The sequence below is a fragment of the Rhamphochromis sp. 'chilingali' genome (genome assembly GCF_963969265.1).
Source record: "Rhamphochromis sp. 'chilingali' genome assembly, chromosome: 22".
Lineage (NCBI taxonomy): Eukaryota > Metazoa > Chordata > Actinopteri > Cichliformes > Cichlidae > Rhamphochromis > Rhamphochromis sp. 'chilingali'.
This window is the reverse complement of record NC_137950.1, coordinates 23,276,481-23,300,977: the sequence shown is the minus strand read 5'-3', so window position 1 is coordinate 23,300,977 and position 24,497 is coordinate 23,276,481. Positions and strand designations below refer to the sequence as shown.

Genomic DNA, 24,497 nt, shown 5'->3' with positions numbered 1-24,497 from the left:
GTTATAATATTTGTGCTAAACCAGTGTATTTGTGCTGAAACATAGTATTTCTGCCAAATGATAGTATTTCTGTCAAATTATAGTATTTGTGCTAAAAAATAGTATTAATTTAAAATTACAATATTCATAGTTCATCACAGTGTCTCTGGTAAATCACAGTATTTGTGCTATGTTGTACTATTTTTCTAAATCATAGTGTTTCTGTAATGTTTAAGTATTTTTGGCTAAATATATTCTTTCTGTTATCTTATACTATTTCTCCTAAATTCTTGTATTTTTGAGAAGTTATGTTTCTGGCAAGTTACAATATTTCTGCGAAGTTCTGCTATGCTATTGTATTTCTGCCAAGTATTATGTTTCCTCTAAGATATTGCAGTTCTGCTAAATTATTACATTTTAGCAATGTTCCTTTGTTTCTGCAAAGTTTTTACAATTTCTGCAACTTTTCAGCTTTTTCAGCTACTTTTTGCATACAGCTTCAGCTTTAAGCATCCACACTGCATTTTCGCAGGAAATGCAAATTTTTCTAGTTTGTTTTGTTTCACATTGTGTGTGTGTGTGTGTGTGTGTGTGTGTGTGTGTGTTTTTTTCGTTTTAGGAGGACAATTTTCAAGACAAATCAAAGAGCTATGAGGACCCTCTGTTACATGAGGACATTTTGCTGTCCTCATAAAATTGACCTTTTAAAATGGTTTCTGGGCATGTTTTAATACCCAAAAAGTGTTTTTCTCAAAAGTCTTTGTAAACCAAAAACTTGACATATGTTGTATATTTGTGTGTCCGCCACTGCCCCCTGTCGGTTCGAGTTGTCCCTGCATGCCGCACACACGAGCGCGGGACCATTATACACATGGCGCGAAATTGGAAGCTGCGCATGCGCATTTTAACATTACCCATTTAGACCATTGATATTTACATCAATGATTTAGACCGACTGATTGGGCGCTTCTTATTCATCCATCAATTTTGGCAGAGTTTTGACACGCTTTGGAGAAAAGGTAAGACGGTAATTATAAAACTTTTAAAAGACGGACGTTCTGACAGACACAGTGCTTCAGAGTAGGCACAGCCGTGGTGAGGCGGCAGGTGAGGGAACGACGAGGTACGGTGGAAAGCATACGGCGGAGAGCGCACCGCGGGGACCGGACCACGACGAGCGGAGAGCGCACCGCGGGGACCGGACCACGACGAGCGGAGAGCGCACCGCGGGGACCGGACCACGACGAGCGGACGGCGGAGAGCACACCGCGGGGACCGGACCACGACGAGGTGAGGACGGCAGAGCGGGCCGGAGCACGCGGAACGGTTCACGGAGGTCACAGCAACACGCGGGGCGGGGATTCCCGGACTGTCCCAAGCACCGGGATGGTTTTTTTTTTTTTTACCCTGGCCTAATCTCATCACTTGTTTCAAGGTAAGAAATTACACAAGTGTGTGATGTTTCACTGAGTTTGAAAGAAGGCCTTTTTCACTACAAGATCACTACACTTGTTTAATGTAAAATGGCTGCTACTACTACAACTACTAACTACTACCTATTGTACTAATGGTAGGAGTAGTTGTAGTAGATGCAGTTGTACTAGCAGTAGTACTCACACCTGTCTTTTTTGTGGTAGTTGGAGCTGTTTTCCTCCTGTTCTGAGATGATTATTTAAGATATTAAAAGATGATCTTTGCCCAAATACCAAGGAAACATTGGAAGGCAAATACAAATAAACTTTTTTAGATTCATGAAATTTAATTGAGACAGTATTGATGTCACTCTGCACACATTTGTTTATAAAATATTGTAAAAAACCAAACAACACATTTGTTTTGCTCTCTTATAGTTGTGTTGATGAAGCACATTATTCCTGAGAGATCTAAAGCTTAGTTTGACAGACAGGTTTAGGCTAAGTCAGAGTTAGGCTTTAGTTAAATTAGGACATTTAAGTATCTTTAATATCTGCAAGTGCATGCTTTCTGTTAAAACAACTCAGACATCAGCCTTGTCTGTGTCTGTTATGTTAATGTAATGAAAGCATAGAACTCAATTGAAACAGTTTCAGTATCCATGCTATTAGTGAAATAAGAAAAATTGGGTGGAGCATGTCAGATACTTGACTTAATCAACACAGGTGGAACACAGTCAAGTTAATCTGCACAAATACAGCCTTGCCCCCATCCATTTATCTGTTAATCAGAATCCCTCCAGCACTCAAACTAAAATAACCTTAAACTAATAGTACACTAACATGGGGGGGGGGGGGGGGTGCTTCTCATTCAGGCTTTACTAATGCCCTTGTAAGCATAAAGGCTTGAAGTTTTGATGTTGTTTACATTTTTATCTTATTTCCTTAGCAAATCATGTCATGGAGAACTACTCCCCTTCAGGATGCCATTAATCACATCCTTGCAAGAAGAGACAAGAATTCAATGTTAGAAATTAAATTTATTAATTCAGTTAAAGGTGAGTGACTTCGACACACTGCAGGCTAGACTGAGGGGTTACGCATCACGAGTGGTGACCTGTACAAACATCAATATAAATTAAAATTAAAGGTATTTTAATAATTTAGTTATTAGCGAGCCTGGCTATTTATGTTTTCTGCACTTTGACATGTTTTCTTTATTATATATGTAGAATTGAAAAAAAGCACAACATTGCATACTTGTTATTTACAGATATACATATTTAATGAATTGATTATTTGCAGTGCTGCCACACCTGTGTCTCTAATATGGTTGTTTCTTCAGGTCGTGGCATCTTCACTTTAGCCAATTTCAAACAAGGAGACTTTGTGGTCGAGTATAGAGGGGAGCTTATTGATGCAACTGAAGCTGAACACAGACGTAACCTGTACCCCAGCGCATGTTCAGGCTTCATGTTTGAATTCATATGGAAGCAGAAGACATTGTGGTAAATTCAAAATGACTGAATGTTTACATTTCTATTGCAAGGTCAGGATTTCTGAAGCAAACATCTCATATTGCTCTTTAACGAGTCCTTACCTCTAGTACCCGGCCCCGTCAGTCCCCAGAATCTATAGAAGGGGGAGTGACGGACCCGTGGAATAGCGGGATCTCATTCTTACTAAGGCTCCGTCATTTCCCGGTGACCCTGTGGTCCCCGGGAACTCTCGGTACTGGGGACTGACGGGACTCCCACATATGCTGAGGGCCCGTTAGTCCCCGTATTAAGCCTGTGTGTGCCTTCTCTAATACACACTCACGGGCGTAATGTACGGGGTTAGAGGGGTAATAATATAAGCCTACATTTTACAGCTAAGACAGTGTTCTCACGCTGCTGTGAAGATTTAAAATATAATATAGAGATAGAGAAAATAATAAGAGAAAATTCAAATGGCCAGGGCTGAATGAGCGGCCCTGTGTCTGTGCGCATTTGGCACATGTGGACACGGAGACCCGTGCACTGTTCTACTGTGTCCAAAACTACTGTATAATATGTACAATGCCAAAATAGTACATGTCAAGTGTTCTGCCTGTGAGGTAGGTAGATGGATGGCTTGATGGATAGGTGAAAAACCTTTCAACACAAAAAAGAAAGAACATTTCATTAATCATTCAGATAAATTAAATGCATTATACAGAAGACAAATGAAATAACAAAAATATACACTTCAGTAAAGCCACTTTTGTCTAAACTATCATTTATCCTAGTTTTACATTCATTAGTTTTTGAATCAGAGGTGAGTAATTTCAAACAACGAAGATGAAATAAACTGTGGTCTACCTTGCATTTTTTACACTTTCTGTAACAATTACATTTTTAAAGTATACATTTTAGAGTTTACAAATATTTTAATAAAGACTTTAACCAAGGATTTTCTTTTACAAAGAATTATTTTCCTTAAATTAAACCAAACATATTTACACTAGTTTTAAGATTTAACCAAGGATTTGGGGTAATTACTTTTAGTATTAATTAACATAAATGTGTGGGAAACACTATCTACATAAACAATCTATTCAAACTTAAACATTTATTTTAATATCAATATAATTTTTTAAACTTAAATGCAGTAACTATTTCCCAAAGCATAAATACATTTCCACAATTGAGCTTCCATATTTCCCAAACATATAAGCAGCAAATATGAGTCCGAGCTTACCGATAGCCCATCTAACTCAAAGTCTTCCTCACAGTGGAAAGTGGATTGTGCTTGGTTTGCTGTCCTCTCAGTATGTCGCACTCGGGTCAAATGACTGCTGCATGCATTTTAAGGTCTACTAGGCACGCCCGCCCTTGATTGCTCTAATTCAACTCACCTGGCAGAGCAGTGCACACCAGGCTGCGCTTAGCTGTAGATTGCACAAGGTCTAATCAGTGGCCACGCGCAAGCAGCAGCACAGAGCAGGTAGTGGGCAAGAGAAGAGAAGAGAAGAGAAGAGAAGAGAAGAGAAGAGAAGAGAAGAGAAGAGAAGAGAAGAGAAGAGAAGAGCCACAGCTACTAGGTCAGCGCAACAGTACAACAAAACCACGTTTAAGCTCTAAGCACAAGTAGAAGCGCAAACACTTATCTCAGTCAGAAAGCAATGCGTCCTTGACTGATGGACCCTCTTTAACTTATCAACTATGCATTTAACAACTAAACTTGTATTGGATGTTGTGTTTGTGTTGGTGCTTAAAAATTATAGTATAGTTCATAGGCATGTCACTATAAATGTTTGTTTAATGTATGTTTCCAAATTTGCAGTATTGATGGAGCACTTGAAGATGGGTCATTTGGGCGACTAGTAAACGATGAACACAGGACACCAAATTGCAGAATGAAGTTGATTGAAGCAGAAGGGAAGCCACATCTCTGCCTTTTTGCACTGAAGGAAATTGCGGCAGGAAGTGAAATTACTTATGACTATGGTGGGAAAGAATGGCCCTGGCGGAAAAAGGTGGGTCATTTAAAAAAAATTTTCCCCCTATGAATTGTTGTTTAAAACATACATATCTAGATGTCACAATTAGGGCTGCAACTAACGATTATTTCAATAATCGATTAGTTGTCGATTAATCGATTAGTTGTTTCAGCCCTAGTCACAATATTTAAATGTCCTCTTGGTGGTATTCAATCTGGTTTAACTAAATCTTGAATTTGTATGACTTTCCCAAGTGATGATTGCAAGCTTATCTGTTTTGTGTCCCCTCCACAAGTGTGTTTTACTGAGTGGCCACACACTGGAGGTGAAACAGTGAAAGCATCAGTTTGAGCTCAGATGTCATTATGAGGCTGATGGACAGTGTCCTTGAAAACCTTGGGTTTTTCTGTGTCAGGCATATACATGCACCTTTTACTCACAGTCACTTTAGCTTCTTAGTATTGTCTTACTTTGGCTTCACTTAACTAGGTAAGGGTTAATCACTCTGTTTCCTTGCAGTTAGGGTGAAAGTTAGAACTGTATTTAACTGAAGGTGAAACAGAAAATGCTTAACTATGTGTGTGTGTCTGACACAGACAAACTCAAGGTGTGTGAGAACACTGTCCTGACATCTGAGCTCAAACTGAGTCTTTCACTGTTTCATCTCCAGTGTTTGGCATACTCAGAAAAACACATGGGTTGAGGGGACACTGGTTAGAAAAGACCACTCGTAGTGGATTAAATACATTTCCACTGTAGCTGCCAGATGTTTACAATATTTGTTCTACTTTTCATACCCAGCTAAAGATCGCAAGCATCCCTTCTGGTCAACAGTGTGTTGCAGAGCCTATTGCCCATGACGTGGAGCACCATGTGATCTCTACAGACTCATTCACAGGTGAGTCCCTGCTTGAGTAAGCACTACCTGTTAAACCCTGGGGTCTTGCAAAGCACTATGCCTCCATGTCTTGTGTTCTCTTCTACAGACAGAGAATTAAAAGCAGAGTGTCAGTCATCTAGACCTACAGCAGACAACTCTGAGCATGAGGTTAGCATGGATTCATCTGTTTACTAAAGATTGTATCAATGTGTAGTTTGGTAAATAGTGTGGTTTGTAAAGATCATGTTTATCAATTGATTACAATTATACTGCATGTACAGTCTTTAAATCATTGTAAGTACAGGTAGTCATCATTTAACAGTGCATTTCCCTCTCAACATCATTTGGGTGTTTTAAGGTTTGACTGAGAGTGTCCCTCTTGATCAGATGGACACTGTACCATTGATGCTTGTTCATCTTTGCATCTTTTTAGGTGCATTCTGTTGGAGGTCAGCGTGGCACTTCTTCTCTGAAAGAGTTAATTGGTGAAGTTGGTGTCCAGTATCAGGAGTTGTCACCCCAAGCGTTCTCAGAAGAACTTACCAGTGGTCAGTTTTGAGTAAATGTTGTTAACTTCTGGCAATGCATGACATGCCTGAAGGTTTGCTGCATGAAAAATGTGCCAGTATTGGGACATTTCTGATGATTCTATAGTGTCTTGATGGATATTTTGAGTAGAATTGTAACAGTCAGGGATGTGAATTGATTGCGTTATGCGTAGATGTGTTTTTTTGACTTAACGAAAGTCAAGCACTGAATCTCCTTGTGTTCCCTTGTACAGAGAGCAAATCGAAAGAGGTGCCACAATCATCCAGAGCTGTGCCTAACGACTCTGCTTGTGAGGTGAGTTGAAATTGACCTTTGTTTTAAAATTGACCAATGGTTAGAAGTGTTATGGTGTTTACATGAAACTCCATTTTGAGTATTTTAGCAAACATCTGGCAGCGGTGGTGGAAATGTCCTCTATTTAGAACAGGAGGTCTTTTCTAACCACAGTGTCCCCTTAACAAGTGTGTTTTACTGAGTGGCCACACACTGGAGGTGAAACAGTGAAAGCATCAGTTTGAGCTCAGATGTCATTATGAGGCTGATGGACAGTGTCCTTGAAAACCTTGGGTTTTTCTGTGTCAGGCATATACATGCACCTTTTACTCACAGTCACTTTAGCTTCTTAGTATTGTCTTACTTTGGCTTCACTTAACTAGGTAAGGGTTAATCACTCTGTTTCCTTGCAGTTAGGGTGAGAGTTAGAACTGTATTTAACTGAAGGTGAAACAGAAAATGCTTAACTATGTGTGTGTGTCTGACACAGACAAACTCAAGGTATGTGAGAACACTGTCCTGACATCTGAGCTCAAACTGAGTCTTTCACTGTTTCATCTCTAGTGTTTGGCATACTCAGAAAAACACATGGGTTGAGGGGACACTGGTTAGAAAAGACCACTCGTAGTGGATTAAATACATTTCCACTGTAGCTGCCAGATGTTTGCAATATTTGTTCTACTTGTCATACCCAGCTAAAGATCGCAAGCATCCCTTCTGGTTGTTATTGCAGTTCTGTTTGTACTTTGCTGTGTAGTTAATACCATTTACAGTGAGGAAAGTAAGTATTTGCTATTTTGCAAGTTCTCCCACTTAGAAATCATGGAGGGATCTGAAATTTTCAGCGTTGGTACATGTCCACTGTGAGAGACAGAATCTAAAAGAAAATTCCGGAAATGATAATGTATGATTTTATTAAAATATTTTTGTATATTACTGCTTAAAATAAGTATTTGAACACTTGCTTATCATGCAGATTTCTGACCCTCAAATACCTGTTATTCTGCTTTTAAACAGTCCAACTACACTCTGCTCATGATTCTAATTTAGCAGCACCTGTTTGATGCCGTTAGCTTTTATAAAGACACATGTGCACCCCACAATCTGTCAAAAGTGTTGCAGCAACATGAGTAAAACCAAAGAGCTTTCCAACGACACAAGAGACAAAACTTTAGACCTTCACAAAGCTGGAAAGGGCTCCAGAGCCACTGCCAAGCAGCTCGGTGCGCGACAGTGCGCGTGCACGCATGTGCGTGTGCGCGATGGAGCGCGTGCAGGTGACTGTGCGTACCCTCTGCAAGACTCCTGCAGGCGCCCCTGAATGGAAGAGGCTAATGTCTTCCTCGGACTGGAGCCCCACGTAAGATCTCAGCTCGTGGGGTGTCAGTGATGCTAAGAAAGGTGAAGAATCAGCCCAGAACTACACGGGACGAGCTGGTCAATGACCTGAAGAGAGCTGGGACCACCGTTGGCAAGGCTACTATCAGTAATACACTGAGACGTCATGGTTTAAAATCATTCATCACACTGAAGGTTCCCCTTCTTAAGCCAACCCATGTCCAGGCCCGTCTGAAGTTTGCCAGGGACCATCTGGATGATCCAGAGTCATGGGAGAAAGTCCTGTGGTCAGATGAGACCAAAATAAAACTTTTTGGTCTAAACTCCATTGTTGGGGTTTGGAGGAAGAAGAAGGATGAGTCTCATCCCAATAATACCATCCTACAGTGAAGCATGAGGGTGGAAACATCATGCTCTGGGCTGTTTTTCTGCACAGGGGACAGGACGACTGCACTGTATTAAGGAGAAGATAAACGGGGACATGGATTGTGAGATTTTGGGCCAAAACGTCCTTCCCTCAGTCAGAGCATTGAAGATGGGTTCTGGCTGGGTCTTTCAACAAGACAAAGACCTGAAGCACTCAGCCAGGAAAACCAAAGAGTGGCTCCGTAAGAGGCATTTCAAGGTTCTGGAGTGGCCTCACTAGTCTCCAGACCTCAGTCCAATAGAAAATCTGTGGATGGAGTTAAAAGTCTGTGTTGGCCCAAAACATGACAGATCTACAGAAGATCTGTGTGGAGGAGTGGGTCAAAAGACCTTCTGCAATGTGTGCAAACCTGGTGAAGAACTACAGGAACTGTTTGGCCGCTGCAATTGTTAACAAAGGCAATATTAATATAGTTTGACTCAAGTGTTCAAATACTTATTTTACAAAGAAATATACAAAAAACTTGTTATAAAATCATACATTGAATTTTCTTTTAGATTATGTCTCTCATATATATATATATATATATATATATATATATATATATATATATATATATATATATATATATATATATATATATATATATATATATATATATATATATATATATATATATATATATATATATATAAAATATTACTTCTGATTTGCCTCACTTCTCCGAGACTGCAGCTCAAGGTACATTTTCAATGCTGTACTCAAAGTTTGCCCAACATATCTTATGTAATGAGCTGGGATCTGTGAGTTAGTCTTGTTCAGAGACAAATCCAGTGAAATATGCAGTAACGTATTTTAACAGCGCACATCACGTATGATAACGATGCTCTCTTGTTTCATTAATGCCACTTGCATCTCTGTTTTTCATTGCATTAAAAATGAAATCAGACTTTACTATTAACACTACTATGCTGATTACGATAACCTGGGATTGTGTATAGAACAATATTACTAACCATCAGTACATTTTTACATGGTCGATTGTTAGTTGTTCCATTCCTAATTGTGACACTAATGCTTTATGACTAGTATTTTGATGCTTCATCAGTTTTGGCCAAGCAAGATTTGGCCTGTGCAAAATCTACATCATTTCCCAGTAAACTTATTACCCAAGGTATTGTTGACTTCATCCAGTTCAGCAGCATTGCCATGTGTATAGTTAGTATAATAGAACTGGCTGTCATTGTCCCCTCTGTGCTCATGGTGTTTGATTGGTAGGCAGAAAGCCTCTTTAAGCCCATACATTTATACTGTGCAATATTTTTTTAGATGACCAGGGGAATGATGCCTGTGTGACTTCTGGTTCACCTCCTGTCCCTGACTCAGTTACTAAAGGTATGATATAAATCAGATGCCATGTCCATCACTAGGCACTATGTGCAGTCAACACCAACATCATGTGGTTAGACATTATATAACATATAAAGAAGCTGAATGTATTTTGTGTTTACCAAGCAGTGTGATGAACTATCATGTTAATGAAAACAATCAAACTTTAAATTTTATCAGGTCTACAGTCTATTTATTATCACACACAATTTGTTTAGACAAGTACCAGCTTGTTTTCACAGTTTTGAACACCATCTCTACCTACAAGTGCATCTCACATGATCTTTTTAAACTTCAAATTTGTTTTGTTTTATTGAACAGGTTTACGTGTTTCATCAAGGCGGTGTGTGAAGAGACCATGGTCTGAGGAGGAGATAGGAGCGGTGATGAAACATATGAAGCCTTTTATTGAAAACTGTATCACTGTCACCAACCAGCAGTGTCTGAAGTGCAAAGAAAAGGAACAACCTATCTTGGAGACGAGATCTATTCAAAACATTTGAGATTTTGTGCGCAACAGAGGACTGGCCTTTAAAAAAATAAAAAATAAATGTTAAACACTAAATGCACTTTTTGACAGTCTGAGCCTTTACCTTTCTGGGCCTGATTTCAAGGTTAGTGTTCTCCATTCAAAAAGTATGTAGTTGACTTCACTGTGCTCACAGGCAGTGTTTTGTTTTGATGTGTGGTTAGCCTGAGTCTTTTAATGCCAGGATTCACTTTTATTTTCCTTCAATAATTGTTACAATGCTGTCCTTTTAAGGAATTGATTATTGAGTTGGTTATATTAAATATAATTCAGTAATTCAACAAATGTGTTGTGTGTTGATATAAGTCTTATGTATAAGTCATGGTGTCAGCCCGACTCACCCCTGGTGTGCAAAGGTGCTGTTTTATTGGTCAGCCACTCAGTGCCAGTTTCTTCAGGACAATAAAAAACTCTATAATACATAGTTTGTTCTAGTTGATGCAAGCACTGTTGTGTTATGCTTCTAGTTGTTTTAATGACACTTTGACCACCTGTTAGTAGATCACAACAGATATGATCTGTGGTGTTTTATGTAAGCTTGTATGTCAGATTGTAATGCTCATCAGAGAAAACCAAAATATAGTCTTTTTATTATTTTTTAATTTATTCATCCATCCATCCATCTTCAACTGCTTATCCGAGGCCGGGTCGCAATTTTACTATAATGATGTATCAGTCACAGTCTTATAATACACCTTCTTTTCTAAGAAGGTTATACTTAGTGCATGTGTGAGTATATGTACAGTGAACTGGCTTTACACACCATGTGTCCTTTTAAACCAGATTTAATCAGTGTGTGTGTGTACAGTAGACTGGCTTTACACACCATGTGTCCCTTCAGAACAGACTATACTTTGTGTATATGTATGATGACATCACTGACCTTGTACACCAGACTGTCCTTATAGACCGAGCTACAGAAAAGTCTCTACAAACCACCAGAATGTCTGAAAAAATAGCCTTTTTTATATCTCAGTCGAGCAAAGAAAATGTTTAAATTTTAAGTTGTGTATAGGTTTGCTGATTTTTGATATGCATATTGTAGCTCTAGCACCTCTGGAACCCGGTGTCCCCATAGCCCTATGTCCAGTCTGATTTGCCAAAAATTTCAGAAATTGTCCCTCTAACCCAAGAAACGTGTGTGTGTGTGTGTGTGTGTGTGTGTGTGTGTGTGTGTGTGGAGAACAGGCCCTTTCTAATGAGAGCAGGGGTCTAACCTGTGAGCCCTTAATGACAACCATTTGGAGCTTTTTCTGTTTACCCCTTCATTTGGAAACCACACTTAATTAGAAATGGTTGCTTTTCAAGCAGAACAACTCGGGCTGTTGTTGCTAAAAGCCCCCCAAAGAAATTCAAATATTTTGGTGGGGAACATCTGCTGTGGCCCCTAAAGAAAGAAAAGGAAATAATATAAAAGGCGAGATTTTTGTTGTTGTTGTCGTCGTCGTGGTTGAACACGTGGCTTAATTCTCTTGTGCCTTATGTTTAGACGTAATAGCTGCACATGTGTGTTCTCTTTGAATCAAACCGGATACCGGAAGATAAATAGACATGTGCGGAATGCTTTTCCCTTGTTGACAAACTGAAAATCCCCAAGATTGACAGGGGGGGAAAAAATCATCTAACTTTAATATGATACAAAGTCAAGTGAAGGGAACAGATAACAAAATCACATGCCAGAGCAGACATCTTGGCTCATGTTAATATCGTGCTCAGCAGAAGTCCTAGACTCAGGCTGTCTTGTGCCTCAGCCCACACCGCCTCAGTGCTTTCACCCCTTTACCATACACCATGATTTACCCCCCAAGAAAAGAAATGAAAATTTCACTCAGAACCCCTCAGAGTGACTCCATTAGTCTGTGCCTGCCTATCTCCAAATGCCAGCTCATCTCTCAAGCTAGGCCCCCCAGTTGGACTCCAAACGCTGCTAACTGCTCATTCTTATGCATCCCTTCTGCCAAGCAGCACATCAACTGGGATGAGGAAATAGCTTGAAGTTTTCCTGGACTATATTTTTTTTCTGCACTTGGAGAAATCAGAGGAAGCTTGTCAAGGTAGGTTTTGTTAAAAAGTTATGGGATTGGAGCTCTGAGGACCCAAATAAAATAGGAAGAAAGGGAAGGTGAGTGATTGAAGCGCAGCCCTGTGTCTGTGTGGGCTGTGAGAGATGATGAGTTTCCCTTGATATGAGGAATGTAGACTGCAGCTTGTTGCCCACTGGCATTCATAACACAGCTGAGTTTAAGGGCGTACTCCATTGTTTTCCATTTTAAATATTTTGCTCTCAACCTCCATCCTAAGGTTGTGTTATTGGCACAGCACTCTGGCCCTGTTGTATATCCCTTAGTCACAGCTGCTTTCTCCTGCCATCTGTCCAAGTGACGCTGCTTATTCTCAGAGTACAGGGCCCTGCCAAGCAAGCCCATCAGCCATACAATTTAGACATTGAGTGAAGGAACCTCAAAGTAGCTGTTGGACTCCTTTGTGTGTTCCATTGTGTGTCGCACATCCAACAAATATGTGTTGACTGGGACTAACACTATTAATGATTAAATGCTTTTAAGTACTTTTTTCCAGCTACTATATTTATTAAAACTGTACACTGTTCCTCTTCTTGTCAGTGCATGGGGTTGTTACTCAAGAAACGTAATGTAGTACACATCCCCTGTTGCTTTTCTTAAAAGTAATGCAACTCAGTTACTTGCCACAGAAAATAATTTGTATCACTAATCGTTACATTACTTTCTAGTTTCTTTGTAAAAATGACCTGAAACTCCTAATTACAATGTAAACCTACAGGTTCGCGAAGTCCCACACACAAACACCAATCCATTTTCTAACGAGGACACGGGTACGATCTTTCTTTTCGTTTTTAGGTACAAGCACAAGACCAGCAACACAAAGCAAAGATGAAAATCAGCCCGAAGACAGTCAGTGATTTTACTTTAGAAACATAACAAAAGGTAGAAACAGAAGCTGCACGCCTGACTGCTCATCACTGCTTTTGTTACCTGTTAAAGATCATGGTCTGGCTGCTGCATCGGGGATGCCAAACACTCAGCTTTAACATCACTTTGGGTTCTTGGCTAGCTTTGTGTTAGCATGCTGTGTGCAGATGCTTGCAAAGAGCTAAAGTTGTGTTAGAAGTTCAGTCTTGTTCCTGTTCTGGATGAAGTTTGCACTTCACCATTTCACTCTTGTACTTTCCTCCTATAAAAATAAAAGCTGCATCACCGCCGCCATTTTCTTCCTCTCGCACATGAGCTGAAATCAACTGATTTTACAGCAAGAAAAAAAAAACATGTTCGGTGTTTTTTTTCCTTGCTATCTGCCCGGTGCGCAAGTAACTGAAGAACCTTTGTAACATAACTAATGACATAATTGTAACCTTAATGTAATTGAGGTCGTGGTGAAGAGAGAGCTGATTGTAAAAGCGAAGCTCTCAATCTACCAGTCCATCTACATCCCTACCCTCACCTATGGTCGTGAGCTGTGGGTAGTGACCAAAAGAACGAGATCGCGGATACAAGCAGGAGAAACGAGCTTCCTTCAAAGGGTGGCTGGCCTCTCCCTTAGAGATAGGGTCAGAAGTTCGGCCATGCGGGAGGGGCTCAGAGTAGAGCAGCTGCTCCTCCACATCGAAAGGAGCCAGTTGGGGTGGTTCAGGCATCTGACAAGGATGTCCCCTGGGCGCCTCCTGGGTGAGGTGTTCTGGACATGTCCCAGCCGGGGAACCTTGGTGTTCCCCCGGACAAGCTAGAGGAGGTGGCTGGGGAGAGGGAGGTCTGGGCTTCTCTGCTTAGGCTGCTGCCCCCGCGACCCGGCCCCAGATAAGCGGAAGAAGATGGATGGATGGATGGATGGATGTAATTACTGTTTATAGTCCAGCAATGCTATCCATGGCTGTGTTACTGAAAAATGTAATGCGATTACAGTAACACGTTACTTTGTAACCCAATGCTGCTTTCTGTGCCCCCAAAATGACAGTCTCACTCTTTCAGTGAAGTGACCAGTGCATGAAATCTACTGTTTTGTTCGCTTGCAAGAAAAACCACAAAAAAATCATAATTATTTCACCAGTTGTATGTGTGTGCGCTTTCATGTATGCGTGATTCAGCCTTGATCCTCCCAGAGTGGCAGCAGAAGACAATTACGATACTATTTTATCTCAGTTTGGTTTTGTCACCACAAATCAGATTTCACAGTGAATTATATGGATTAGGCCAGCAGCCGTTGAAGGAAAAACTAGTTTTGCTGTTTGCCAGATGCTGTCTGCCTTGTTATAGGATGCTGAAAGAAAAAAAAAAACAAAAAAAAATGTAGCTCTGTTGGGAGAAAGCTCCACGTGAAAAATGTAGGAAAGAGTAAACAAGGTCTTATAAATGGTCTCTTCCACGCCATAACACTTTTTTCAAGTGCCAGTGTAATAATCATACTCCTGACCATCTACTCACTGCACTGCAACTGTCAACTCTATGAACAATGAATAGTTTTCTGAGGACAGGTAGATAACACAATAACAGCTGCTGACAGCTTTTGACAATGTTCCCGGGGAATGGAGTTCCAGTGCATCACATTTAAAACAGCAGGGTGGGTTACACACACACACACAAGAATGTAAATCAGCTTCTCCCTGCTAATCAAGTACTCCACTCCTCTGTATTTGTTAATAAAGCTGTCATCTTTTTAATTACAGTTCTCATTTTAAGTAGCTGGTTAATATACTCAATAGAAAACTCTACTCTCACCTCTCATTAGTTCACGGGTGAAGCAATAAATCCTTTACGCCCTGACTCTAAAATTTATATGGTTCAGAAACTCCAGAACATTTGTACAGTTTACAACTTTTACAAAACAGTTGCCCTTATCAAGCTCAGCAGTGAACAGCTCCAAAAAGCTGTCCTCCTGTTAGTATGCTAAATAAGCTCAGCTGACTGAGGTATTGCATATTCATGGCATGTTTCACTGCCACCAAGGATCCTGTGAAACCTCATTTTCACAACAAGGGACTTTCATGAACAGCACTTTCCTTTGTGTCTTTCTGGAACCATTTGGCCTTTCGTCTGTCATTTCTGCTTAATTTGTTCTGTCAGAGAAGAGGAGCACTCATACCAGGGGCATGCACTATCTGCAGGGACTCATGGTATCCAAATAAGAGAGCGAAGAATGGAAGGCCAAACACGACAAGTAGCCGAACCGAAAACCTCTGTGTACTTACAAGCCGCCGTGTTCCATGTTTTGCTGCATCTTGATATTCCAGCTTAGTTAGTAATGCTTTTGAATAAGTAATCACACTGCGCTCCCTCTTTTCACTTCGTACTACAGTGAAAGGAAGCAATGTCATGTTTGTCCTGTGCAGCACAGTGTTTCAGCTGGAGGAATATTTCCTGTCCACTTTTCTGTTTATGTCCGTTATTCCTTATTTTCATAAATAAACCTTACTTTACATTCATTCAACATTTAGCACTTAAATAGTTAACAGGGAAAACAAAACACTACCGTCAACAGACAGTCACATCTTAGGCTATGCACCCTGCATCTTATCACTGTTGAAGACCTATTTTGTTTTTTATGCGCTGAAGCTTGAGTGGAATTACTAATTCATACTTACTCAACAAATATTTAACCATGGTTATGTCACATTCTAAGAAACGTCCTGTTCTTACATGTAAGGAATTGTTCAGCAGATCTCCATCAGATAAAACACAATGTATTGAATTAGATAAAAAAATATTGTTGACATTCTCATGCCTTGGCTCATTATTAGTCGCAAACATATAACAGGGCTTTGGTTAAAAGTGAGAAAGTCTACCACCAGTGTTAAAACTAATGTGACGAAGATAAATCTTTACAATGGGTATTTTAATTAACTAGTGGAAATCGGAGGCAAAAAAAATGGGAAGAATAGGTTGAAACTGGAAAATAAACCAAGGCTCTGGATGTAACCATGGTAGATGGCACTTGAAGGGGCATGATGGCAGGGGAGTTCCTTTGGACTTTGTTGATTATGTAAATTATGGCAAGGTTGTCAAAATGACAGACAATGGACCTCTTTGATCATTTGTGCCTCCAGAAAAGGGCCACGATGACTACTGGGTAGTTCTGGAAATTGTTATGAAAGCATTTTGGTGCAATTTGGTGGAAAACCACCTTTTGCCTTAAAACTGTCAGAAGGAGCAGGATCTATGTAGAACTGATCACCATGTGGTTTTGATTTAAACAAGATGTGATGGCTAACTGTGTTAAAAAGCGATGGAATGGATGACATGAGGGAGAACATATGGAGTAGTACAGAGGTGTGCCAAAAGTGGGAGTACTTGTTATTTTATGCAGGAAAGGGCAAGAAGAAAATTTGGAATGCCAGCAGGGAAGAAGCCTAAAATTGATTCATTGGGGAAAATAGACATATGGCCTTTTGTGATTATGGATGGGGATCCACTTTGAGTCTCCTCGTCATTAACTGGATGATGCTTGGTAAATGGCTGATGTGCTGAGAAAATGAGAATTTTTCGTGGCCGGTAAATAGATGATACTTCTATAAGGGGAATATAATGTAAAGTGCACTCAAGGCACGTTTTACTACAAGCCACATTTGCATAGTGCTTTATTCTGTGCTTTTAAGTCATTTCTAACTATCACACACACCCACAGAATGACTGTTTGGGGTTCACTACCATGTCCACTGGAGAGGCCAGAGATCAAACCACTGAAATTTGAAATGGCAGACAATCCACTCTAGCTACTGAACATCCAGCTTGTAAGTCACTGTAGCAGTCAACTGAAACATGCACTACTATGCTAAAAGGCTGGATTATTGATGCAAGTACTTTTTGTCCATATATAGCGTACAAATAGCTAGAGAATACAGCAACCCAATGCTAGCAGTGGCAGCACAATGTTGTTGAATAAAAGAAAAGGAATTAGCGGAATGTGCAGCATGCAAGCTGGTGCCACTCAGACCAGAGGAGGTTTAGAAATATACAGGTAACCCATTGATGGAAATAGCTGTAAAGGGAGACTATGTAAGAAGAGAAACTGACATCAGACATAAGAGCAATCTGAGATCGATGCAATGCTTTGCTGCAATTTCTCTGTTGAACAGTATATTTCCTTAAAACAATTTTGGTAAGGGGATTGAGGATTGTTTGTAAGACTCCGCTTCATGGTTTGATTTGGGCACTACTTTGCAGAGGTGGGACCAAGTCATTGTTTTGCAAGTCTCAAGTCAAGTCTCAAGTAATGTCAGGCAAGTCAGAGTCGAGTCTCAAGTCACTGGTGTAAAAGTCCGAGTCAAGTCACAAGTCTGAAACTTTGAATTTCAAGTCCTTTCGAGTCTTTAAAAAAAAAAAAAAACGAAAAAATAATGTTGCAGTTATATGCTAAATGTAAATATTAGACCATGTAATTTTTAAATCTGTGTTTTTCTCAACACATGACAAAATAGTGAACTTAGAAAATATACACAAATTGTGAAATTGCACCTCTTTAAAATGCAGCTCAATTAAACCTAGCTCCTAGAATAATTTTCACCGACAGTTCTGAGATAAGCTGCATGTTATTCTTGGATGCGGTTGTAGGACCAGCTTTAAAATCGCATGACAAAAATATCATACACATTAAAAAAAACTGCATCACCAACGTAGCCTGGACAACATTTGCTAGTTAGATGAAGTCAGCTATCTCATCTTAGCATATTTATATGCATATTTATAATCATACGGCTCTTGGAGTGAGTGCACACACTCGTGAAGTTTAGTAACTTCAGGTCACTGCAACAAGCCCAGGTACAGTTTACCGACGGATGGGTGCAGGACCTTGAAATGCACCGTGTAGAACGAAAGACCATCGTACGTATCATAAGTTTACCAATCTCACAAATCGTCGTCATAAATACACATTCGTTAACCGTTTATTAATAGGACCTTGGAGCTCAACGGTAATTAATTAGTAGTGGAAATAATTTCTGGTACGCGTTACAGAAATGTAGCAGTGACAACAATACTGTATGCTGTAATTGTACTGGGCAATTAGTGATACAAAAAACCTGTTTTATCCTGTGAATAAAAGTATATGTTTTTGTCAATGTACCATAATAACAGAAGCGAAACGCAATATTGTGTCAGGACAATTCACTATTTATGCACAATAAACACAGGAGCATAGCGCGACAATTTCTGTTCAGCGCCAGACTTGCTTGTAACCTATATCACCAATTATGTTATGAAAATGACGCATTAACTACAACAGCAGACTGACCTTCGTGTAAATGCTTGGAGCAGACTAACCTGTGAGCTGGAGTGTTCTGGGACGTTATATTTGGTCTTTGAATGGCTGCAATCCAGGCCATCCGTCGCCTGTTTGTCACTTCGGAAACATGGCTCGAACAATTTCTCTTCAATGACGTAATCCGATAACAACCGATCTCTTTACCCGTCGGCTTCCCGTGGCTGTCATGCGACCGGCTATTGCAGTTAATAATACAACAGCTTCTTGACATTTTTGTGTTTCTTTTTATCGCTGTATAACTGATTTTAATTGAAAGCCTGCGTGCGCTAGTACCGCTTGCCACGAGTTCCCAGAATCCTTTGCGGTTCTACCCGTGAATGACGTCACATTTTCAATCTCTATATAATATGCATGTTAAATTTTATATTTGGGGTAAAATATCAAGTCTTTTCAAGTAAACCGGTTCAAGTCCAATTCAAGTCCCAAGTCATTGGTGTAAAAGTCCAAGTCAAGTCACAAGTCTTAGAACATTTTTTCAAGTCAAGTCTAAAGTCATAAAATTAATGACTCGAGTCTGACTCGAGTCCAAGTCATGTGACTCGAGTCCACACCTCTGCTACTTTGTGTGGATTAGCAAAACACAGCTTTGGTTCAAATATGCAACTTCAGAATCACAATTAGTTTTGCTGCAATAATGTCCATACTTACATGTTAAAAATGTGACTCAAAAGGGACTTTTACAGCCATCCACTAGTTATAAGTGAAAGATGTGTTTCACTGCTGCCTAAGCCTGCTGCATCGGGAGACAGACACCAAAGGAGAGCTTGTGCATTATTTTGAGAGGTTGGCGGCTTTGTCATAATTGCAACACTTGATGTCCTAGGGACGAGAATAGGCTCATCTAATCCGATTAGTCATATTTTTCAGCAGTCACCTGGAGAAAAAAAAAGGATCAAAATTTGAAATCGTATATGCACTTGGGTGATGGACAGAAAAGTCAGCTTTTCATCTCTCTCAGTTACAAGTCCAACCAGATCGCAGATGTTTCTCTGTACACATTGTCTACTGCAAACAAGGCTTATCTTGTCAACCTTAAAAACCTACCATAACTGCACAAATCAGAACATGTTGCATTTGGCAAATGAATGGTGAAACACTTATGATATCATTTTGTCAGCAGTCGTTAGATTGTCCCGCTTCACTTCTGCAAAGCCCACCTATATTCTCTGCCTTTATCATTACCACCGGCTCTGCTGTGACACTGCAGGGCCTATGACACCTTTAATATCCAAGTAGAGTTTTGTGGAGAGGGGAGGACAAAGCAGACAGGCCGAAAAGATAGAATTCATTATTCAGGCCCTTCTGCTGCCTGCTCCTGCTACTGCTTTGCACATTCCATCTCTCAGCCTGTGAAATAGGGACCCTGCCTGTCCTGCACATCACTGTGACCCCATTACACTGCCACATATACAACCCTTTGATGAGAGCTGCTGCCATGGCTCTGCTATTCTAAAGAGAAAAAAAATCATATTACAATTTGCCATCCCATGCACACACACACACGCGCGCACACACGCGCGCACGTATTAAATGTTTTTAGAATTGGGTTTTTTTTTCAGTGTACATATTTGATATTTAATGGAATAGTTAGACATATATTAACAGAGAGAATGGGAGGAGAGAAAGGAAAGCTGGAATAGTGCACAGCAAAGGCAAAGATTTTTCCTTTGTTCCCTGTGTCTTAAAACATAACCCTCTTCAGGGCGATAGAGCAATTCTTAACTTACTTAGCTCACCATAAAACCTTGCATCCTAGTCTGTTCATATTGTAGGTCTACTCACTGTCTTGTCAGTAGTCCTGGATTGAGGACCTCTAACATCACCTTTCCACCCACTGTATTTGCTAAAATAGGTAGATGTGGGTGTCTCCACAGTGAGACAACATATGAAAAAGGAGAGTTTTTCAAGCTGGTTAAACAAGACAGGTCGACTGGAACTGTGACTGTTGTTACAAAAGGCTTTTTTGTTTGTTGTTTTTTTTTAGTTTTTAGGTCTTTTTTGTTTTTTGGGTTTGTTTTTTTTTTTTTTTTTAGGAACAAGCTTTTCTTACATTCTTTGTTTTTTGAGCAGTTTTCTTGGTTTTATGGCAGAGTCATATACACATGCTCCAAGCTCTCCTTGAGTTGCTGCTTCTGTGCTGGTTTGCTCTGTAACCTCCTTCAGCTCTGTCAGATTTTCTGCTAAGATTTTAAACTGCAGGTAAAAATTTAATGGCCTTATCCTCAGATTAGGAAAAGATGATGCATTTAAATCATGCTTGTAGTCCACAATTGCAAACCAGTTACTCCAGGCTGCTGGGTTTTGACGACCAAGGAGACTGAAGAGTAAAAGTCGTAGCGTCCGTATCTGAGCTTTGGTTATATAGCCATGCTAGTTATGAAATTTTGGCATCTCACTGATATGAGTAAGATCCACCAGCTTTTCTGCCTGAGCCTACGCTGTTTAAGTTTACCCTAACTGTTTATTTTAAATCCTTTCATATAGCTTAATAGGTCTCACTGTACCCCTTAATAGCAGGTGTTAAACAGTTTAAATACCATCACTCCCAGATGGTTCCTAGAATTACTTACTTTATTATTGAGCTTTCACCTCATTAAATCACTTGTCAGCTCCTTAAACCTTTTATTAGGTAGAAGAGACAAGATTGAAGGCAGCAATCTGTGCGAATTAATTTATTCCGACTACATTACAGTTAAATGCACAGTTTTCAAAATTTTTACAATGATTGAAAGTTCATTTATTGATAAACATGTTGACCTTCTTGTGGCCTGAGGCGATGAGGAGTGCAGGGTGAATAGGAGGAGTTCTGTTAAAGCAGAATCTCTAACAGCAGCAGAGAGAAACATACTCCTGTTTGGGATTTTCAACCAGCTGTCGTAGGTGTGTGGCCATGCCAGAGGCCTCACAGAGGATAGTGGGTAAAGGAGTGTAGTGTAGTGTCCTTAACATGCAGATTGCATGGAAATAACACTCTTTTCCCTCTCAAACACCTACACCGCACACACAAAAATGGTGACAGAGAATGACTGCAGGGAAACCTGCAGCTGAGACTGAAGAAGTCACTTGGATGAGTGATAAAACATTTCTCGCACTGAAAACGCTACGTCCAGATGAACAGAATCAACTTTTGGGAGTGACACAGGATTGTTACTGAAAACTATGGAGTCCAGGACACACATACACACATTCCTATATTCATTTGCAGTTGCACAGCTACTTAAAAAACAATTACAAGTTGTCCCTTCATCTTGAAAAAAAAAAGTGTACAGAGGGTCTGCAGGGTGAGAAGTGGTTTCAGTGTTAGAGGAAAATGCAAAATAAGTCAGGGTCCTTGTTACGTAAGACATGAGATCCCCTGAAAACACAATTTGTGAAATACGGTAAATATCTAAAATTTCCCCTTGTGGGACTAATAAAGGTATATCAAAATCAAAAATCAAAATATTTTCTCTAGCTGTTGCATATCAATATAAGAGTATATTGAGTAGCAGTATTTCCACATGTTGGTCGTGGCTTCTTTCAGGGATTCTTTCAGGCTTTAGGGTTCAGGTTAGAACTAGTTGTATGGCGAGGATTTAAGATGTGCATGATCTCCATGACATTTTATGATTGTGTCTCTTTCAGCTCCAGTCTGTGTGCATTTCAAGCCTGAATATAATTTTGAAACTAAATTTATGTTGCCTGTTGTGAAGGTTGTTGTTCCCAGAGGGTTTTTTTTTTTTTTCTGATCGCAGCCAATGTGGGTTTCTGTACACCTTTATTAGAAATCAACACAAAAACTGTGAATAATACAACAATATTCAGTATCTTTTAACATCCACAATTCTGCCTGCAGGTCTATATGTGCAAAGTATTACCCATTACTACCTTAAGAAATGGCTGGCCAGCAAATACATGTTTGAATGTGCCCATGTTTCCAGCTATAACAGGTCAAATATGCTGATCATATCAAAATCCACTTTTTTGTTCTTTTTTCATATCATCAGGCTGTATGACAGTATTGTAAGTGGCAGATTATGAGGGAGGAAGAAACTGAATATCACAATCACAATCAAACTTAACCACATGGATATCTAAACACTAACAGCTGAAACAAACCATTCAACAGCTGCTCCTGGAAAACTGATGTATTCTGCATATACTGTGCTGTTTTGAGTGTGAAAATGATGTGTTGTGACTTGGGGGTTTAACCTTGAGGAATATGCAAAAGCTGTAGTGAATAATAATTGCTATGAGTCATGTAGTCATGTGGGGTATGGTGGAGTTTAAAATCAATCATGTCAAGCTGTTTAATGGAAAGACGGAGAGAGGAAAAGTATTTGTCTGTGAGCCCCTGTGCTGTTTGATATGTGCATGGCATTGAGGCACATCAGTTCTTAGTTGACTGACAGCATATGACGATCTCATGTTTGCAGAAGAGGCCTGACTGCAGCTGTGGGTCCAGTGAGGCTACTCATGTAAGAAGAAAGAGGCTGGCTCAATCAAATCTAAACCGTCTGGAGTGTCTCTAGAGTTCTTCCGATGGAGGACAGATGTGGTGATTGGATCAATTAAGCAAAGGTAGTATATTTAAATTTAAAAGTCTATCAGGCTGCTGCAAAGCAATGGCTGCTTCTTTTTTTTTTTTAAATTATTCACACTGTACAAACACACATCAGAAAGATCTATGTCTCCTTCTACATTTGAGTATCCTCTGAAAAAATGTTCTTATATGACGGTAAAGTCTGTCAGCCCAGCACGAGATACTCAGAGCTCGAATGCCAGTCAGTGTAGTTCTGAAACTGCTGCATCTTCAGTCAATCACTTGTGTTTTTGAGCTGCTGTGCAAATGGCAGTCCATTTGCACAGTATGACTCATCACCATTGTCATACCATAATTATAGCATCTGGCCACAGTGCCAGCCCTCATGCTGACGCTGTAAAAAAGAAAAAACCTTAAATATGATGAGGCTGTTTTTCACCTTTTCCAACTGTTACCTATTTCATTCCCACGTCTGTTGTCTTATCCATAAGACCGACTCCTTCAAGACATTTGATGATAAGAATCATGTTGGTCACATGTTAATGCATACCTATATTTCAGGGCAAATAAGCTACATGCTTAATATAAATGCGTAATATTTTACAGCGGTAACATTTGGCATCTAGGTCCTGATCTCCCCACAGGAATATGTTACGTTCAAGGATAACCACCCACTAGATATCCTTTAAGTGCAAACTCCTAACCAAAAATAAACAGAGAATCAAGGGCATAATCAGATCTCCCTTGAATTACCTACAAATTTCTTATACTTCCAAACTGCAATTGCTAAGATGCTTTGTAATTGATTCTCTGGCCAAAACCTTAGATTCCCAATGAATGAAAATAATAGCTCCTTTGCCTGTCTTTACCCAGCTAACTTATCCTGAAGTTTCATTTGGATTTTTTTGTTTTTGTTTTGTTTTGTTTAATCCACTTTTAGAAATTTACCCTACCCCATAGCTTACACCTTTGCCCAGAATCCACCCCGCCGGGAACTACATGTTAAACAAATGCAAATTGAAACAATTGTGATTGGCCCATTTTATATCAGTTTGGTCTGCTTGGTAGCAAACATGCCAGTATTTGTTTCACAATCTGTTGCTGTGCGGATTGCAGATTTGTGCAGAATGCAGGAGACTGACACTGCAAATGGAAAGCAATATTTATTGCTGGTAGCAGGTCTGATGAGAGAAGGAACAGAATCCAGACACAGCAGGATAAGCACAAAGCAAAACTAGCATGGTATACTCAGGAAGAAGCTCAAGAGACCAAGAGATACAAATATAAACACTTAACAAGGGAGCACAGAGGAACTGATGCATAATCATGAAAACAGGAACACACATACTGTGGAGAGTACTACTACAACTGCTAACAAAATACCTCAGTCAAAATACAAGATAACACCAGACTAGAACTGTCTGCTCCCCCTTGTCCTCCATAGACCTGTACTATTAAGAGAGATTTAGTCTCATCCAGGCATCTTTGGGTTTAGCTTGAATCATAAAAT

The 24,497-nt window shown here is 39.8% G+C and overlaps 1 protein-coding gene across 3 annotated transcripts; it reads left to right on the top strand.

Moving 5' to 3' along the window:
* The first annotated feature begins 896 nt into the window (after window positions 1-896).
* Window positions 897-10,788, top strand: LOC308390583 (uncharacterized protein). Of its 3 annotated transcripts, XM_080872759.1 has the most exons (11): window positions 897-998; window positions 1,059-1,414; window positions 2,341-2,449; window positions 2,737-2,899; window positions 4,698-4,890; window positions 5,656-5,752; window positions 5,841-5,902; window positions 6,168-6,282; window positions 6,516-6,577; window positions 9,591-9,656; window positions 9,972-10,788. In XM_080872759.1, the coding sequence occupies exons 3-10, from the start codon at window positions 2,347-2,349 to the stop codon at window positions 9,615-9,617; spliced, it is 822 nt and encodes a 273-aa protein (XP_080728885.1). In that variant the 5' UTR covers window positions 897-998; window positions 1,059-1,414; window positions 2,341-2,346; the 3' UTR covers window positions 9,618-9,656; window positions 9,972-10,788. The 3 variants fall into 3 exon arrangements, with proteins under 3 accessions (XP_080728885.1, XP_080728884.1, XP_080728886.1); XM_080872758.1 differs by having other exon boundaries at window positions 904-1,414; XM_080872760.1 differs by lacking the exon at window positions 2,341-2,449 and having other exon boundaries at window positions 904-1,414.
* Window positions 10,789-24,497: the final 13,709 nt, after the last annotated feature.